Source organism: Abramis brama, assembly GCF_963993115.1.
Source record: "Abramis brama genome assembly, chromosome: 1".
Taxonomy (NCBI): Eukaryota; Metazoa; Chordata; class Actinopteri; order Cypriniformes; family Leuciscidae; genus Abramis; species Abramis brama.
This window is the reverse complement of record NC_139963.1, coordinates 54,006,943-54,027,801: the sequence shown is the minus strand read 5'-3', so window position 1 is coordinate 54,027,801 and position 20,859 is coordinate 54,006,943. Positions and strand designations below refer to the sequence as shown.

Genomic DNA, 20,859 nt, shown 5'->3' with positions numbered 1-20,859 from the left:
CCGGATTTTGGGACTTGGTTTGGGGACCCTGAGGCTCAGGCGAACTCTCATTGAGACCACGCGGTGGTCTGAGCCCACAGAACTAAAAGTGCTGTATGGCTCAGCATTCATGATGGAGTTCCTCCATTTCTTCCTCACTAGGATGTAATCTAGCTGCCGTAGCGTTCCTGAGGCTCGGTCCCGGAAGGTCCACCTCTTTCCTGTTCTCTTCCGGAAGATGGTATTTGCCGCCAGTAACTCGTGCTCCGTGAGGAAGGCTGTGAGGTAGGTGCCGTTGTGGTTGGTAGAGTCGTGGTAGGGGAAGGGTACGTCCTCTGGTCCAAGCCTCGCATTGAAGTCCCCAAGAATTGCCAGGAAGTTGTGCGTTGGGACGCCGCGGACCGCTCTTACAAGGTCCTCAAAGAACTTCTCCACCTCGTCAGATGGCGCCACGTTGGTGGGTGAGTACGCGACTATGACTGTTGTTACTGGGTTACCCGAGAACTCTGCACACATAATCCTGTCGGTGTGGTGGTAAACCCGACGTAGAGCCTTACGTGCCCGTGGGCCCAGCATTAACCCTAGCTCCGAGATCCCCTGCAGATTAGCCTGGGGCCTCGCGGAACCCAGTATCCGTGTGTGGCCACGTGGAGGCACTGCAGGAGTCTTGGTGGTAGAGAGGCTGTGTACCGGCAGGAGGAGGCTTACGCACTCGGCTCCTTTTTTCACCTCCACTAGGGGGGCTAGCCGGTGGCAGTAGCTGAAAGCAGAGAGTAGCAAGCAGGAGCAACATGCAGCACACATCATGCAACATGCACTGACTACAAGTACTTCTACGCACTACTGCACATGACGCATCACACACACCCTGTGCAAGCACACACACACTAAACAGTTTCACCCTTGATATCCAGTATATTCATTTCATAGTTAGTTCAAGTCAGTTTGATTTTTCATTCACACCATGAGGCTTCATGAAGTCAGAACAATTACTATTAACTTAAAACAACACCAGGCCCGGCTCCAGCTTTGAGATGTAGGGTGGACCAAGTGAATTTCCTAGTTTTAACATTATTGATTTTTATCCCATAACAAAACTTTATTTTTATTTCATAACAAAAGAGGCAGGTCTTGATATTTGCAGGGCTCAATACAAATTCACTGGACCCACCACAACAAAAAAAAAGAAGTTTTTATATACAAGTATTTTAATAAATATAAAGATAAGGTCAAGGTCAAGTTTATTTCTATAGCACCTTTAAACAACACGAACGTTGACCAAAGTGCTTAACAGTTACATCACAAAAACACATACATTACAGACAGAGCATATCAAAAAGAATTCAAACCAAAAACAAAGATAAAACCATATGTAGAAAGATTAAAAACCTGGCAACATCACAAAGACTGCAACCATCTAATATTTCAAAAATGCATACAGCATTTAAACGTGTTGTTTTAATATGCTTGATCAAAAAGATAAATTTTAATTGATGTTTTACAAACATTTATTGTCGGAGAAGCTCTAATAGATAATGCGAGTGTATTCCAAAGTCTTGGAGCATAAACTGAAAACCACCTATCACCTTTAGTTTTCAGACGCGATTTTGGGACGTTTAATAATAACTGTGATGACGATCTAAGTGATCTTTTGAGGAGAATATGAACTTAAAAGTTCAGATATATAGATAGGGGCCAATCCGTGAAGAGCTTTGAACACGTCAGTTAAAGACCTTAAAATCAATTCTCTGTTTCACAGGAAGCCAATGGAGAGAGGCCTGGATAGGTGAAATATGTTCCCTCTTTTTTGTCCCAGTGAGGAACCGGGCTGCCGCGTTTTGGATGATCTGCAATCGTGAAAGTGATGACTGACTAATTCCAGCATACAAGGCATTACAGTAGTCAAGTCTTGTAGAAATAAAAGCATGTATTACAGTCTCCAAATCCTTAAAAGTGAGAATGTGCTTTAACTTACAAAGACGCTTTAATTGAAAAAAGCTCGCCCTCACCACAGAATTTATCAAACTTATATATAATATAATTTGTCAACTCATGTCACAGTAAAAAAAATTACCCCTAGATTTTTGACACAAGTGTGATTTTTTTTAACTGAAAATTGCCCAAGAAATCACTGTATGTGTCCGTTTGAGGTTTAGAGCCTAATAGGATAATCTGTTTTTTTTTTTTTTTTCATTTAATTGGAGAAAACTTTCATCCATTCATTCTCTAATATCCTTTAAACATGCTAACAGTGAAAATACAGAATCGCTGCCAGAATCTAGTGGTAAATAGAGTTGGGTGTATCGTCTGCATAGATGTGATAGTTAATCTTATGATACTCAAAGATTAAATGCAGTGGAAGCATGTAAAGTGAGAACAGAACTGGACCCAGGATTGAGCCCTGTGGCACCCCGCAAGTTATTGGCACTGAGGATGAGGAAAATTCTCCAATTTCGACAGATAAACTCCTGTTTGAAAGATAAGACTCAAACCACTGTAAGGTAGTATCACAGATGCCAACCTCATGATTTAACCTTTTCAGCAGAATGCCATGGTCCACGGTGTCAAAGGCTGCTTGGTACCCTTCTTCACCATGGATGTTACTGGAGCACAGATCTTACTGTAGTCGCGGATGAACCTGCGATAAAAATTGCTCTTTCAGGGGTTGAGGCTTAGGCCAATTGATCACAGCTTCCACTTTACTTTGATCCATTGAGATGCCATCCGGACGGATTACATACCCAAGGAAGTGCATGGATTCTTGATGGAATTCGCATTTCTCCAACTTCAGGTATAGCTGGTACTCACGGAGGCGTTTTAGAACTTTTCACCTGTAGGATGTGTTCATCGTGGTTGGAGGAGTAGATCAGGATGTCATCAATGTAGATGATCACAAACCGGTGGAGCATATCTCGGAAGATCTCATTCATGAAGCCCTGGAAGATCGCTGGACTGTTGGAAAGGCCGAAAGGCATAACCCGATATTCGTAGTGCCCCGCAGGAGTGATAAAGGCCGTCTTCCACTCGTCTCCTTCACGGATACGAACCAGGTTGAAAGCACTTCTCAAGTCGAGTTTGGTGAAGATTTTCGCCGAACGGAGCTGTTCAAGAGCAGAAGGCACCAGTGGTAACGGATATCTGTACTTGACTGTAGCAGCATTAAGGATGCGATAATCAATACATGGACGGAGTCCTCCATCTTTTTTCCCGACGAAGAAGAAACTCGAAGCGGCAGGGGACGTAGATGGTCGAATGTATCCTTGGCGTAAAGCTTCCTCCACGTACTCCTCCATGGCCTTCTGCTCCGGGATGGACAATGGGTAAACTTTCCCATGCGGTAGAGTGGCCCCAGGCAGCAGGTCAATTGCGCAGTCCCATGGCCGGTGTGGTGGAAGAGTGGTGGCGAGTTGCTTGCTAAACACGTCCTGGAACACCCGGTATTCTGGCAGAATCTTGGGAGGTGCATCTGTGGCCGGACTCTCGATGGAGGTTGAACCCAGGATGGCAGGAAAAGTGGATAGAGACGGAGTAGTTGAGTTCTTCTTGACGGGACGTAGACAATGCAGTTTGCAGTAATCACTCCAATGGCGTACCTCCCCAGATATCCAGCAGATGTCAGGCGGCACCGGAGTCAATTAGAGCTTTCGCTGGAATCGAATGTTTTCGATAGGCGAGTAATACTGGTGTTTGCTTCAGGTTAGATACTGGAAATGGTAGTTCAACTGTACTCACCGCCGAACGACTGGGACGAACGGGACATTCAGCCCGGTAGTGTTCAGAAGCTCCACAGTAGAAACACAGGTTATTGGTACGACGCCGATTACGTTCAGCTGTAGTCAGTCGTCCTGAGTCGACTTCCATAGGCTCTGGTACTGGAGGGCTTACGGGCGCGGAGAGGCGAGGAGATCGTGCAGAGGAATTTTGGAAGCAAGCAGTGCGGTGTTGGGCTATGAGTATTGAGCGTTGGATGAGTTTTTCAATCCCGATAGCGTCGTCATAAATGGCCAGTTGTAAACAGATGTCTGGGTTGAGCCCTTGACGATAAGCTGTCATCAAAGCGATTTCATTCCATCTGCTGCTTGCAGCGATCGTCCAAAACTTCAGAGCGTAATCTGAAACAGAAGAATTGCCTTGTCGTAGGCGAAATAACTGATCATGAACCGATATGGCATTGGATGATTGAGAAAATACAGTATTAAAATGATCAAGGAACCCGTTGAAAGACTGTAATGCTGGTGCGTTGGAATCCCAGAGAGCTTGAGCCCAGTTCGCCTTGAGCCTTGACCTGTGAGCAGGGAAATTATGAAAGCAATTTTGGATTTTTCGGAAATGAACTGAACAGCGTTTACCTCCATGTATAATTTGCACTGTAGAAGAAATCCTTTGCACTCTCCGTCGCCCGAATAATTAGCAGGTTTGGCCATGGGACTTACTGAGGCAGGTCGGTAGTTTTGAAGAGCATGACGAAATTCCATAAGAGTTTCTTGAAGTGTCGGTTGCTGGGTGACGGCTGCGTGAACAGCGGCACTCCGAGAGGCATCGGAGGATGACGCGGAGATCTCAGAATCCGAGGGAGCTTGCAAGGTGTGTGGTCCGGTCTTCTGTCACAACACTGTATGAACGAGGACACAGAGATAACGGTAACAAAGGTTTATTTATACACTGTATGCAACTCCCGATAGCAAGGAAGCATGAGAGGTCAAACTCAGGGAATATAACGTTGAACTTAGAGTCTCTGGAATGCATGAAACAGAAATAGTCACTCTGGACACAAGGCTGGAATACGTGAAGCTTAGCTAGCGGAGACAACAGGTATGGTCTTGATCTCGGGTTCCAGGGTAATCACCGATCACAGATGCTGCCTGAGAATACACAGAGAGATACTGAAAGTCTTGAACTGGAGAATACTTGCGGGATATCAAGGTCGTTTTGGAATCAGACTGGAATGGAACAGCGCTGGGAAGTCACAGACGTCTAAAGACGAGACCGGACAGTGAACTGTGAGAAGACTGGGGTTTATATCCAGAGTCAGCATGATATGTGAAGTGATGAGGTGCAGGTGCTGTAAAATCAGAATTTGGGTGATTGTGATCGGTACCAGGTGTGCTGAGTTGACGTTGGCTGAGGTGTATTGAGTGACTCCTTGACAATATTTTTGTACACACACTTTGTGTTTTCATGTTTTATGAGGGCTTTCCATATACATAATGTTTTTTATACTGAACAAACAGTTTATAAATCACACGAAATTATGTTTTTTGAAAATGTAAAAATGCAACAAAAAATTGTGTGATGGGAAGGTTTAGTGTAAGGGGATTGCTGATTAAACTGTTTTCCTCATGGGGACCAAAGTTATTTTCCACAAAAAAATTGTGAGAAATAACAGTATTGTCTTCTAATAGAGCTGTTTTATAGGCTTTTATCATATATCCTGACTCTGTTTCTAACAGCAAACACTCAGAATAAAGTGAGATGATCTGATGATGATCCTGAATGGCTTGTTGAATGAGTGTCGATAGTCTGAGACTCATCAATATTAACAGATCTGCTGAAAACACTCTTTGTTTCATGACAATAGTTCCTGTTTTCACCTCATTTATTATGCTGATGTCTTCAGGTCTCCTGTAAATGTACACTTAAAACTTATTTCAGCGTATTTGTTGGTTGGTTACTCTAAGTAGCCTATGTTTATTTATTTTTACATGCTTTCAACTGTTTTTCTTACCATTATTTATATTTGGAAAAAAATACATTATTTTATTCTGTTTGTCCATGAGCATAAAAACAAGCTCAGTAACTTTTATATTTTTCATTTTGGCAGATCAACTCCTCACACTACAATTCATCATCAGTGAAGCTCCTCCCACAACAATCACATCATTATGGAAGCTCCTCCCACTGTAATTCTCCGATAGATGCTGGAATATTCCCATCAGCTACAAGTGAAGATGAGCACAATGCATCAGGAAGAGCTGAAATCTGCAAAGACTGAGTTTATTAAAGAGGAGACTGAGAACATGAGTGATCCAGAACCCTGCAGAATGAAACACACTGAAGATCCTGAAGAACAAAGAGGTTGGTGTTTATTCTTCATTCATTCATGATGCTGAAGAACATTCATGTTAGAAACATTCAAGAACTTCATTACATTTAGATAAACAGTTCAACTGTGAAATGGCTACAAAAGTTTTTTTTTTCTTTCTTTTTTTAAACAAATGGTCAGTAAAGGGAGGTTTTATATAGATTGTCAACATCAGGTCAAACTAAATTTAAATATTTTAACTGTTTTATTTTACATTTATTTTATATATGGTTTATAATTTGTAACAGTGTTACCAGAATTTTGACCTGAATTTTGTGCTTATTTTTTTACAAACATACAAAAAATAATAATCATTCCAAAATGTAAAAAATTACAATCTACCCCGCTTTACTGCAAACATTTGTGTTCTTTCTCGCAGTGAAATTCACTTGATCTTGTGTTTCTTGTGTCCCACTTTCACATGCGTGAAAACATGGGATTTGTGCCTATAATGTTTAAAAAATAATAACTGGAAGATAAGTGTACCTCATTCATAGAAAGTTTCAGGGATGTTTAATTAATTTATAAAAAGACACATTATTGTAATATTTTATAGCAGTTGTCTGTTACATCTGGGATTATTTTTTCTCCATTCACTCCATATTTCTCTCTTTGAATTATTTTGATTATTTTGAAAATTTGAAAATTATTATTTATTTTTTTCATTTCAGACCTGATGGAAGTGAAGGAGGAGAGTGAAGAACTGAGTGAAGTGGAGGAGGAGAAACATCATGTCAAACCTGGAGAAAAACCTGTGAGTCACTCAAAGACTAAAATGACATTTATACAGAAAAGAAAAGACAAGAAATCTACAACCTGCACTCAGTGTGGAAAGAGTTTCACACGCAAACAAAGTCTTGAGCATCACATGAGAGTTCACACTGGAGAGAAACCGTTCACATGCAGTCAATGTGGGAATAGTTTCAGTCAATTAGCACACCTTAATGCTCACATGAGGATTCACACCGGAGAGAAGCCGTTCACATGTGATCAGTGCGGCAAAACATTTCTTAGTGCATCACACCTGAAGAAACACCTGACAGTTCATACGAAGGAGAAGCCACACTCATGCTCTGTGTGTGAAAAGAGTTTTTCAGTGTTGTATAGTTTACGAGTACATCAAAGAATTCATGCTGGTGTGAGAGAGTACATGTGCTTTGAGTGTGAGAAGACTTTTGCTACAGGGAGTGATTTAAAACGGCACCAGATGATCCACACTGGAGAAAAACCTTACAAGTGTTCACACTGTGACAAGAGATTCAGACGCTCACAACATCTGAAATCACATGAGAGGATCCATAGCAGAGAGAAGCTGCACACGTGTGATCAGTATGGAAAGAGTTTTTCTTTTAAAAGTCACCTGAAGATACACATGAAGATCCATACAGTGGAGAAACCACATCACCGCAGTCTGAGATAACAGTAAGTAGTTCATCTTTATGTGCTGAGCAACAAAAGCTGCTTTTCCACCTTCAGAAAAGGTTCCAGTTGTGTTTCCACTTGAGCCTGGTATGGCACAATTACAAACCGTTCTTGGCCCTGAACTCTCAGCACACTTGTCTAACCGTGCCGAACCGTGATGGTTGAATGTGTGTCGTGACATCGCAACTCAGGATTGGTCACTTGTCTGTTGCCTGGTTACCAGTTTCTCTGTTGCTGGCTAAGCGACATAAAAGCAATTTGAGCGACGTAAACACAAAATTATAATAACATTAAAAGAAACCACATGGTTCCTGTGCTCACCAACCATGTTATTGTTCAGAAGTGTTTTGTCCATAGGAATGTTTTTCACTGCTGTAAATTGACATGATTGAGCATACACAATTAATCTTTAATTAGCTTGGTTGTGGATTATTTTCATGATCGATTTAATCTATTAGTTCTTGCAGCCCTAGTTAATTAAAGTTTGTATTGATCATGAAACATCATGATACTGAAGAACAATATAAAAATACATTAAATTAATTGATTTTGTCATTTTAGATGAATTTGACCCAGGAAAAGCCTAAAAAGCAGGTGAACTGGGAAGTCTGAAGGCCTTTTCACACTAAACACAAATGTTTTGTTCAAGCTGATTTTGAATAGAAAGAGAAACATTCATGCTGGGCTGGAATATTCAACCGCTAATGATGCAATGCTCTTTTCATCAGAAAATATTTCTACTATTTTATTTGTCCTCAAAGACAAGTTCTGACCAGATATAAACTTTGAGCTGTTGCAGATACACATTTAAGAGCATTTGGTGGCACTAGTGAAACCAGCATTAAATATTGGAATTACTTTAAATACATTTCATGGACAGTTTGAACTACCCTTTGAAAAACACTGGGTTAAATACAACCCAATTTGATTTGTATATTGGCCAAAATATGCCATGACTGGCTCCATCACTACTTTAACTACATGAGTAAGACATGATTAGCAAGTTGTTTGTATAAAATAGTCCATTAAAACTCATTTGATTCAATTTTTCTTTTAAATCTGATGGACGTAAACAAGAAATGAAAAACAGAAGGCAATAAAATCGGTCTCCTGCTCTCAGTGTAAAAAACGCTTCACATGTAAATCAAGTCTGAAGATTCACATGAGAGTTCACACTGGGAAGAAGCGGCTCAGGCTTTCGCTCTGAAATCACATCAGCTTCTCATTCTGAAGAAAGACCATTTAACTGTGATAAGTGCGGTAAACAGTTTCATTGATTTTCAGTCCTGAAGAAACACCTGAAGATTCATAGCCTGGTAATACCAGACTCTGCTACTTCACTTTGCTTCGTAGACAGAGTCTGGAATAGCATAATAGAGAAGTGTTTTCTCTCTCGCGGGGGGCGCTTGTCTGAAGTTTAAAATCATTGGTTACCCGTAAGCCAATCACATAACGTTTGGTTATGGCGTGTGTTATGTGCATGCTCAGCAGCATCTAACTTCCACTGTAAACACATGTATGATGCGAAAACAAAACCATCGAGCGAAATACCGGAGTGAACATGGCTGTGCGCGACTTTTGCAGATTATGTGAAGTAAAAATCTACGCATCCATGGTACAATCAGCATCTACGTCACGGCTCTCAGCCCGCCCTCTGTTCGTTGATTGGCCCGGCTGTTTTCAGGCCGGTGGAAAACTGAAAGATACGCTGCTATCTCAGACTGAATACAGAAGCGAAATGAAATTGAGCGGAAGTAGGAAGTCTGACGTGGTCAGGCTAGAAGATTCACACAAAGGAGAAGATTCATTCATAATATTACAGCAGAAAAGACATGGCGGTGTGTGTTTCAGTGCTGAAGTCCTTTACTACAGAAGAGGAACTGAAAGAGTGAAACCAGAAACTTCACACTGGAGAAGAAGGCCATAACACTTTTAAGAGAGACGTGAATCTGATATTAGTTAACCGGTTGTTTATTGTTTTTCATCAGAACATCTTGTTTCTCTTCCACTTCTACTCTTCAATGCAAACACAAGATATACTTTCATGTATCTTTGAAACTGGACACTTTTCTTCTCTTCCTCTCTTGAGATGCTTTGGCTCTTATAAGTCAGTAAAGAGAGAGATATGTCTTATATGCTTTCACTTTTAATTAATGTTTGTATTTGCTTCATATAATTATTGATTAAACTCTTTACTCATTTTATCAACATCTCATTGTTATTGTCCATTTTCTTATTTTCTGCAGATTCTGCTTGAAGTCATGAAGTCATGAAGTGTCCTGATATGATTGCTTTTTGAGTTTTCCATGTTTAAATTTTCTCAATAGAGCTTTAGTAAATTATATTTTACCGCACACACGACTGACGTTGAATGAGATTGCTGTCTGTCTACATTATTAACAGTTTCACCCTTGATATCCAGTATCATATATTCATTTCATAGTTTGTTGTAGTCAGTTTGATGTTTTATTCACACAATGAGGCTTCATGTAGTCAGAACAATTACTATGAACTTAAAGGGTTAGTTCACCCAAAAATGAAAATTCTGTAAGTAATTACTCACCCTCATGTTGTTCCAACCATGTAAGTCTTTCGTTCATCTTCGGATCACAAATTAAGATATTTTTGATGAAATCTGAGTGCTTTCTCACTCCTCCATAGGCTTTCAGAGGGACCCACTCCCACTCTTTGGGAGTATTACCGCCATCTACAGTACAAGATGACGTCCCGACATTGCCGGAAGCGCAAAACGGTCTGTTTGTAAGCACGCTGTATGTAAGCATAGACTGTAAAAAATAGTATGTAAGCTATTGAATTCGACACTTATTGTGATTTAGGTCTCGATGATGTCGGGACGTCATCTTGTACAGTAGATGGCGGTAATACTCCCAAGGAGTGAGCAGCCAGTAACAAGCAGTAGTAGAAGAAGAACGCCGTAATCTCAGTTCTCGCGCATGCGTCCTGGCGCTCCCGTGAACTCTCGTCAGAGGCCCACATTGAAGAACACTAATAGTTGGATAAAGTCGTTATTTTTGTTGTTTTTCCGCACAAAAAGTATTGTTTTCACATGATAAACTTAATGTAGAGCCACTGTAGTCACTTGGACTATTTTACTGATGTGTTTCTAACTATTCTGGGCCGGCGAGTTTGGGTCCCTCTGAAAGCCTATGGAGGAGTCAGAAAGCACTCAGATTTCATCAAAAATATCTTAATTTGTGATCCGAAGATGAACGAAAGACTTACATGGTTGGAACAACATGAGGGTGAGTAATTACTGACAGAATTTTTATTTTTGGGTGAACTAACCCTTTAAAGTTCTTTAAGTTCTATGAACTTTTTTCATATCAAACTATGTTATGCCCTTAACTAAGACGAGTTGATACATACCTCTCTCGTCTCAGTGTGTGCACTCAATCGCTCTGGCGTGCGGCGACACTTTGATAGCACTTAGCTTAGCCCAGTTCATTCATTAGGGACCAAACAGAGATGGAGTTAGAAGCGACCAAACACCTCCACGTTTTCCCTATTTAAATACAGTTACACGACCAAGTATGGTGACACAAAATAAAACGTGGCGCTTTTCTGAGCGGGTAAAAAGGATAACTATAATGTATGGCGGATTAGCACTTGAAGTTGGAAGCACTTCGACTCAAGTCACGTTGGTTCTAATGACAGAAGTGAGAGGGAGAGGATTTTTCAAGCGTGACTTTTTACTGCGCAGAGTTGAAGTGCTCCCAACTTCAAGTGCTATTCCTTAAAAAGGAACCGGTGTGATCAGTGTGAAGCATATGAGACTGCCGTAAAGCAAAACATGGTAGGCCAAAGTGATGAATACCATCAAACAAAGCATATAGCTAGGGCTGGGTACCGAGTTCGATACTTTTTAGGTACCGACCGAATTGCCTTGATACTATCGAGTATCGAAAAGTACTCGAGTATCGAGTATCGTTTTTCGGTACCAGATTTCGATACCTAAGGGGTTAACTCGTCAACGTCAGTGCTCAAACAAATACATATGAAATTCACAACGACACGCCTAAAGGCCAATTTATACTTCTGCGTCGGACCTACGCCGGAGCCTCTACGCTGTAGGCAACGCGTTGGTTTTCATTTATACTTCTGCGTCATTGTCCGCGTTCACGCGCGCAAAGGGAGCATGTGAAACCCGAGGGAGCGGTCCTAGTAGACCAATCACAGTGCTTGCGTCCGCGTAGAGTTGACGCGTTGTTACATTTTTGGAGAGGTGCACGCCAGGGTACGCCGAAGGGTACGCGCACTACACACAGCCTACGGCGTAACACACAGTAGCTACGGCGTAAGTTCGACGCAGAAGTATAAATTGGGCTTAAAGTCGCTCACGCACATACACGCAAACTCTACACACACGAGACGCGCGGAACTCTCTGCGCACATACTCGTATGAGACGCGCGCACGCACACAAACTGTCCACGCACATTCTCTTATGAGACGCGAGCACACACACAAAACTTGCGCACATACTCAATGAGACGCGAGCACACACACTCACAATACCCTAAAGATGTGGAAAAGTCGATCAAAAGTGTGGCTACATTTCTCCAGGCTCGATGCCAACAGCGCGCGATGCAGTATTTGCGGTAAAATAATTGCTGCAAAGACGGTACCGCGACAGATATGATGAAGCCCTTGACAGTAAACATAAGAGCAGAAAGTTGCTCCGTCTTTGACTGGTAAATGAAGAGATACCTTGTTGATCACTCTGCCAGTGTTTATATTGCAATAATGACCTACTGAATGTATACTGCCGTTCAAAAATGTGTTGGTCAGAATTTTTTTTCAGTAAGGATGCATTAAAGTGATCAAAAATGACCTTAAAACATGTGTAATGTTACAAAAGATTCCTGTTTCAAATAAATGCTGTTCTTTTGAATTTATTCATCAAAGAATCATAAAAAAAATGTATCATAGTTTCCAAAAACTGTTTTCATATTTCTGAAGGATCATGTGACACTGAAGTAATGATTTTGAAAATTCAGCTTTGACAACACATGAATAAATGACATTTTGAAATATATTCAAATAAGATTTTAAATTGTAATACTATACCACAATATTACAAGTTTTACTGTATTTTTGATCAAACAAATTCAGCTTTGGTGAGCATGAGCTCTTTATAAAAAAATATTTTGTACCTTATGTATATGTATAAGGAATATTTTGTTCCTTTGTGCTTTTTTGTTCATTTGTGCACTGACTAAGGAGCATGAGTCAAACTGAAAAAAGAATACGTTTTTCTGAGGTAATGTGTTATGTAATCTTGTTAAAATGGATTTCATAAAATTGGTATCGAAAAAAGTATCGTTCAGGAACCGGTATCGAAATCAAGGTATCGGTATCGGTATCTAAATTTTTTGAACGATACCCAGCCCTACATATAGCTGACAAGACGGCAATGCGCCAAGAGCGCCAAAAAGACAGAGAGGATAAAGATACTCAAACTGTTTTGACCTACAAAATGTTATTTCATGTCCACGTGCCGAAATTAACTCTTTTTTTCTACAAGCGGAAACTTAACTTGTATAATCTTACTGCTCACTGTTTGCAGACTAAAAAAGGCTACTGTGCTTTGTGGACAGAGGCAATGTCAGGTAGGGGAGGAAATGATGTTGCAAGTGCACTAATGAAAATATTAGAACGCGTTGTACATGATCATCACTGAGATGATTACATGGAGTGATAGTTGTGTGAGCCTCAGAACAGAAATTCCATAATAGCCTTTGCTATGGCAGATTTCCTGACAAGGCATCCTCAAATTAAAAAGATAACAATGAAAAAAATCAAACCTGTAAAGCACAAAGGAAAAGGTAAGATTTCACATTTTAGTTTTTTTGTTGGGGCAGTTTGCACTATCCATAACAATCACTACAGACTGTAATTATTAATTAGTCCTTAGTGATATTGTACTATACTGCATTATGCTGACGGGTGAAACAATGCAATATGAATTCTTCCTCTTCAATTAGAACTCACTTTCGAATTCAATACATTTCATTAATGCAAAACTGTCAATCACCTACTATCAATCCCACCCTTTTTTGCTAATCTGGGATGTGTTTCCCATAAAACGGCGTAAACTCACTGCTTATCTACCGTAGTAAGATGCATCGTTGAAGAAATCAACTAGCTTGGCGCGCCCGGGTGGGAGTTTTTATTCTAAATCTAAAGTTCATTTAAATTTAGAATAACTAATAGAATAATTATTTTCTGGAGTTGTGCAGAACAATAACTGGCTCTATTCACACATGGGCTCAAGCGAACATTAGCGGATATTGGCCTTCTCATACAACGTTAACATTACAGCTCCTGCGGTCAATGTCTAACGTTAGATTAGTTGCCGGTTGCGGTGCATGTGAGAAGGGAGCTTTAATTTATCCAAGCACTTTGACTAACTTTGTTAGAGACAAACGAGCCATATCACAATACACTCATTAAATTTACCTTACATCACAGTGAAATAATAACAACAAAATTAACTTTGCATTTGTCAAACAGAGGCAACATTCATATTGTGATAGTCTGGTTTGGCTATAGCTTTAGCTAACACCCGCACAAACACAGTTGTCTGTAAAGTAATAGCCTAGTTGTCCATCCTGCCACTAAACATAATATTCATGTTAAAAATTACACAATTTCGAATGCTTACCGTGTCTAAAAGTGATTTCCTGGGCCACAGACCGTCTTGACGTCTTCACATTCGAAGCGAGAAATGGCGGATGGAAAAACGCTGGCTGACGCGAGCAAGGAGTTAGTTGATGTGATGGCATGTGGTCATGTGACATGAAAAACTCTGGTTTGAAGTAAAAATACTATTTAAGTCAAATTGTTGCTTTTAATTTTGTCTAGGCTGTTTGTTATTTGCTGTAAGGAAAACTGAACGAAACGGGTTTAAACCAGAAACCATGATTTTCACTTAGTCCATTATAAAAATGCACTTTAAATAAACGACACAGTAGTTTCACTTTTTTCAGTGTAGTAAATATAATCTGGTAGATGAGCCCGTCTACAGTTTGATAGAACAGTTTGTTCTATCAAATAATATTTTGGTTATTATTTTACAAAAACTAGGTGATGAATTGAATAAACCTGTAGCTGTAATCAAAAGAGGAATTTTCAACTTTTTATAGAAATCAGCACAAAATTGTGAAATTTCTTTTGGACTATCAGATATAAGTCCATTAATCTGTAATCTATGAATTGTCTTATGACTGCAATTATGTCTCTCAAGTTTAAAAAGTATATAAAAATAAGATGAATTTTGTTCACCGTGCTCCAACGCTGCCTAGATCTAATAAAAGCTCCTTCAGCTTTGGTTCTATGGAACGTGCCTATGACGTCACCGCGTGCTCGCGCCATCTCTTCCCTCATTGAGCGTCGAGTCTTCTGAGGTGAGGAGAGCTGTTCACGGTATTTCTCATATACTCAACTTTCAAACACACTGTTTGATTAAGCGACAGGATCATCTCAGTATTGTTTTCATCGATCACAGCGATACTTGTGCGTTTTTTTCTGGCGTCTTCCTACTGAAATAAACATTTAGTGCAGCAGCAGCGAGCATGAGGAGAATATGTAGAGTTCATTCAGACCTGAGCGATTTTGTGTTCGTTTGTGTGATTGTCTCGATGTTTTGAGTGAGAACTTACTAAAAGTCAAGTTAAAGTTTGAGATCTGTGAGGGGAATTGATCTCAAGTGTTGCTGTTGCCATTTTCATGTTTACCTTAATTTCTTTGTCGACATTTATATTTGGCAGATTACATTTACTTAATGAAATTGATGTCTATTTTAACACTTTAATGACCCTGGCCTGTATGAGTAATCTATGTGGGAAATTTCAAATCTATATGCATGGGAATACCCAGTAAACACAGCACGTTCCCCTAACGTTCCCATATGGTTCCCATTTGGTTATTTTTTGAGAACCAAATAAGAACGTTCTAGGAACGTTATCTTTAGGTTTTCTTTTTATGACCTATAGAAAACCTTCCCAGAACGTTCCCTGCAGGTTATTTTTAGGTTTAATTTTTATAACCTTAAGAGAACGTTCTGGGAACGTCCCGGCAGGTTGTTATTTTATAACCTAAAGAGAACCTTCCCAGAACGTTCCCTGCAGGTTATTTTTAGGTTTTATTTTTATAACCTAAATAGAACGTTCTGGGAACGTCATATCATATCAAATATCAAATATCATCACATCTGAAAACACATGAGCGGATCCACACTGGAGAGAAGCCGCACAGTGTGGGAAGAGTTTCTCTTTTAATTGTCACCTGAAGCGACACATGAAGATCCATGCAGTGGAGAAACCACATCACCACAGTCTGAAATCACAGTAAGTAGTTCATCTTTATGTGCTGAGAAACAAAAGCTGCTTTTCCACTTTCGGAAAAGGTTCCAGTTGTGTTTCCACTTGAGCCTGGTACGGTACGGCACAATTACAAACCGTTCTTGGCCCTGAACTCTCAGCACACTTGGCTAACTGTGCCGAACCGTGATGGTTGAATTTATGTAGTGACATTGACACGCAGGATTGGTCACTTGTCTGTTGTCTGGTTACCAGTGTTTCTGTAGCTGGCTAAGCAACATAAAAGCAATTTGAGTGATGTAAACACAAATTTATCATATAATTAAATGAAATAACATGGTTCCTGTGCTCACCAACCATGTTAATTTTTATTATTTTTTTCAAAATGGAATTGTGCACTTTTAATTCCCTTTTTAAGCTTTTACACAATAAATAGAAGTACACATTTTTAGCGCAATTTTCCAACGGACAAAATTGCGATTGTTAACTCATGTTCTGTCTGTGCGCACCAATCTTGCACTTCTATCTACTCCTAAACCAGACCACCTAGAGACTTCGGGTTTTCGGCATTATGTTAAGGAAGGTCTAATCTCGGGAATGCACAAAAAAAAAAAAAAAAAAAAAAAAACGGAAAAGATTTACTATCTCTTAGTGTTGTGATCCCATGAGGTGAGAAAATTGCCCTAAAACACTCACCGAGTTTTATTACTTGTTTTCTTCTGTATACGTCCCCATAACTTCTAACAGCTGACTAATAATACATTAATGCCAGTATAACAGTGTTATGATAGAATAATTTCACACTTTACATCTATTCAGATCCACTTTCAGACTACAAAGCTTGTATTGCAGAGAAGTCATGGATTTACTATTTACTGCTTGCAAACCCCAGCCATTTAATGCAGCACCATTATCAGACTCGGCACACAACTGCTCGGTTTGCCGGTCATTTATGCAACCCAAAATAAAACAAATTACACAATGGAGCTGCTACAATTGCCACGGTGTATCACTCATCAATGCTACAGGTGTATAACAGGACTAAGATGACCACTAGGACCACGCTAATACAGTTGCTTTGTCTGGTGATACTACGGTGAAATGGTGTGAAATATAATATCTACGAGGAGCAGGCAAAACTTTATTTTATTTGTGGGGAATCAACCGTCAGGTTTTCTTAGCTATTAACACATGGTTTGACATTCAGTCCTTATTCTCCTGTTCAAGAGGATATTCAGGCTCTCATGAAGATGCTGAGGCACAATTTATTTAGCTCCACTCCTGTACATCAGTTCAGTCCAGCCCCGTGCTTCAATAGTGTCTTTTGAAGGGGGTGGATTGGAATCCACTGCTGCTTCAATGTATATGTAATGAGTGATTAAAATCAAGGCATTAATCAGTATTTTCCTTCTAAATATCAAATGAGTTGAATGACTTCTCTTGAGATTTTACTTTGTTATAGAGCTTACCAGTGTGATTACTGAAATGTTCTTTTCATGTATTCTTTAATGTCTGAATTTGATATTTGAATGCAGTAACATTGCTTGCCTATTTATCCCATCTTCCAGAAATGAAATGGGGACATGTTTTGTGTTTGAGAAAGGTCTTCAACATGTTAAAACACATAGGGGTAATTGAAATCTATAGTTTAAGGGACCATTTCTCAGTTAAAGCCTATATTTTCCATTTAGACTAAAATGTCCTATCCTGAGAGAAAGAACTTGTTATCTTGATGTTTTGAGACGAGACTCCTGTTTATAGTTAGAGCCTGGCCAAATCCAACCTTGGAAAAGATGTGTGTCGGTGTGTGTGTGTTAGCCTTCTTGCTTACAGGTTAAGGAACCACTGGCATTGTTGGAGATTGACTGAGTTGTTGTTCGGGACATGCTGGCACCCAGCAACCCAAATTTGTGACTTGGAAGGTCACGACGTGCCTAACTTCAGGGTCCGAGTGTCAGCGGCATAATCTATGAAGATATGCTTCAGTCTATCTGTAGCCTATATGTGTGGAAAATTACTATGTTTATCTATTTCTTTGCCAATGAGAATTATTCAACCTGTAAGCAATGACGTAGCTTAGACCTTGGAAATGGTATAACTGCTGTGATCTTTGTAATTGTAAGCGGAGCGGCCTACGAACTCTGTGTGAGTCTTGAAGCTGACTTCTGCTGATGAAACTGCAAACTATCTTCAGTAAAACATCTGGTCCTTGGGTCCTAAACTGTTAACCCCTAACACTTTGTATTAGATGTTGAGCTTGTCTGAGGTCGGTCTAAGACTCTGGAAAAGTGATGAGTTAATAGCAGCGCTACTGCAATCCTGGATTAGGTTCTTGTTGCAGTCACCAAAAGCTGGAGCAGCAGACATTTTGGGATGCGAGACCTGCCCGGTCAGAACGAGGATGTCGCTCAAAGCCACAGAACTCATGCTGTTCACTGAGATCTCGCTGACGGGGGAATCTCTGGATACAGGCCTGACATCCATGGACTGGACCCCATCAGAGAGATCATCCACCCCGCTGCTCTTTGCCTCCAGTGGCTGAAGGCATATGATTGGAGATTCAGATGTTGCCTTTGGTGGATTGTTAATCACTGTATTACCTCCAGTTTCCAAGGGAGATGGTGAGATAGACTTGGATACAGAAATGGGGGATGGGACTTCTATCTGCGCCTCTTCTTTCTTTTCTCCATCTGGGTTTCTTGTTCTTTTCATAATCTCCTCAATACGCTTCTTCCTTTGCAATCTTTCCTGCTCCTCCTGAATTTTCCTCTTGCTCTCTCTGGCAGCGCTCCTCCTCCTGTCTCTGTCTTTTCTCCTCCGCCTAGCTGCCTGCACCTGCCGCTGTCTCCTCTTCCTGCTACCTCTGGAGCTCCTCAGCCCTGAGCCTCTCCTCTTCTAGTCGTTGCTTTTCTTCGTCGTCTCTCTGCCAGGGGAAGGGGGGTATTGATCTAGCGAGACTAGGGACTGGATGCAGCTCTTACAGGACCTTGATCTTTTCGGTGTACTAGGGTTCTTTTGGGTAGAAGAACTTTGGGTGGGTGTTCATTTAACACCGTTGTATAAAAGGCTCCTGAAGAAAAGAAGACTTCTATTGTGGGACTTTTATTTTGATAGTTATTTTAGAGTGCAATACCCGGTGTTTCCAGAGGGAGGCACTGTTGTTATTGTTTGCTGTCAGCTGCGTCAATATACAGTATATTCCTGAGAGAATGGCAACTGCTCACCTAGAAGTTTATTCCTGTCTGTTATTTGGATGTTCGTTGGCGTTTTGGTGTTTAAGTATTAGTACATGACCATAAAGTAAGTTTTCTCTGATTTCTCTGTTTTAACCGTGTTTTCAGTGGATATTGAGCTTTGTGCATTTAAATGTGCATGCCCGGACATGTACCGATTCATGTGCGATCGTCTGACAGAAAACTAATACGTGATTTATGCTAGATATAGTCAAATGTGACAGTTTAAGTTATATGTCTGTAATCTGTTAACTAATTATTCTGCAGAAGAATTATCCAGTATTATTTCCTTTTGATTATACTAATTTCGGAAATTAGATTGTGTGGTGATGCATCTGGATTCATTAATATGTTAATGCCAAAGCCATTTTGTTACCAGACCAATAGTTTTATTGTCCTCAATTGCTCATCCTATGCATATTGTGAGATTTAACTGTGATTTAGAGGTAATACTGAATATGTTAGTATTCTTAATTAAGAAGTGACTGATTCATCTGTGAAATGTACACATTTATACTTTTACTAATGTAATACGTTTTTTGTGTTATTTTAGACTAATATTCAATACACTTCGGAAAGAAGCAACAGTCTCCTCATTCTTTGTGTCCTGACCGACACCCAGGGGTGTACACTGCTACTAAGTAGAACTAGAGCCTAGCAGTATCCTTTCCTCTCCAACAACCGTTGTATTAGCTTTCTCATTCACACACAATGCATGTCGTTAAACTGACTTGAAACAGTTGCGTTTGGCTTAACTCAATATGTTCATGTTGAAAGAACATGTTTCAGTTAAGTAGGCCAAAAATAACATTTGATGCTTGCTCAATTTACTTAAGTAAATGGAGTTAATCCAACACGATTCTTTTCAACCATTTTACTTAATCCATTTGAGTTGAGATTACATAAATGAGTTGCTAAAATAGCAAAATAGAAAACTAGGAACAGGATTTCCCCTTCCCATCATGCTAGGCACAGGACTGGATAGAGGTGTACATTTTTACAACTTTTAAAACTTTTATTTTATGTGTTTTTTTTTTTAATCAAGATTAAAAATTGGTGACTTGTTCATGTTTAATGTTCTTTTATGTTTATATTTGAAAGAGTTTCTGATATGTTAGTGTTTTTGGAGGTACCATTGTGGTGAGGTATAGACTATGTGCTTGGGGTGAGGACATGCCTACAACAATTAAAGTGGTTTTAATACTAATAAAAACAACTACTTTAGGCATGCATTGATGTAGCAAATGCCTAACATTAAGAGACTTTACGGAGTAAAGATGGTTTTCTTATTGGATAACATTTGTAAAAGTTGTACAAATGCATTCACTAAATAAAAGAATCAATTAAATAATTGGATTATTTGTTTGATATTAATTTTAGGATAATTGAACTTAATAGTTTTGGACAAAATTAAGAATGTTAACCTGTTTCTACTAAATGGCATTGAATTAGCCTTATGTAAAAAACTTAAGTCTACTGGAATAAACAATGTTAATTAAATGCCATAACCCAGTTGTGTAGAGCATGTTGACATAAAAAGTTAAGTAAATCCACCATACATTTTTGATTTTCCAACAGAATTTTGATTAAAAATTACACGGTCAAAACATATGCCTGAATTGTTCACAATATGTCCGTAACATGTACTTAGAAAAGGATAGATAGGATGGAATTTCTTTTTGTGCAGACTTTAAGGCGAGACACTACAGGTGAATAGGGTAAAATTTTTAAATAATAGATATCACCATGAAACTTCCTCAGCTGATTACTTACACAAGTAAATAAAAAAATGTATTACAAGTT

General features: G+C 39.7%; 2 protein-coding genes across 3 annotated transcripts in view; one reads left to right on the top strand and one right to left on the bottom strand.

Annotated features, from left to right (window-relative positions):
- LOC311081665 (uncharacterized protein) overlaps nt 1–20,859 on the bottom strand; it is a gene marked incomplete at its 3' end in the record, with an annotated part of 465,213 nt that overhangs the window by 70,122 nt on the left and 374,232 nt on the right. The gene's annotated exons all lie outside the window — the stretch shown is intronic.
- On the top strand, nt 5,802–9,828 carry LOC311087889 (uncharacterized protein). 2 transcript variants are annotated; one of them, XM_084121384.1, is made up of 3 exons: nt 5,802–6,054; nt 6,733–7,483; nt 9,730–9,828. In XM_084121384.1, the coding sequence occupies exons 1-2, from the start codon at nt 5,895–5,897 to the stop codon at nt 7,479–7,481; spliced, it is 909 nt and encodes a 302-aa protein (XP_083977510.1). In that variant the 5' UTR covers nt 5,802–5,894; the 3' UTR covers nt 7,482–7,483; nt 9,730–9,828. The 2 variants fall into 2 exon arrangements, with proteins under 2 accessions (XP_083977510.1, XP_083977509.1); XM_084121383.1 differs by lacking the exon at nt 9,730–9,828 and having other exon boundaries at nt 6,733–9,685.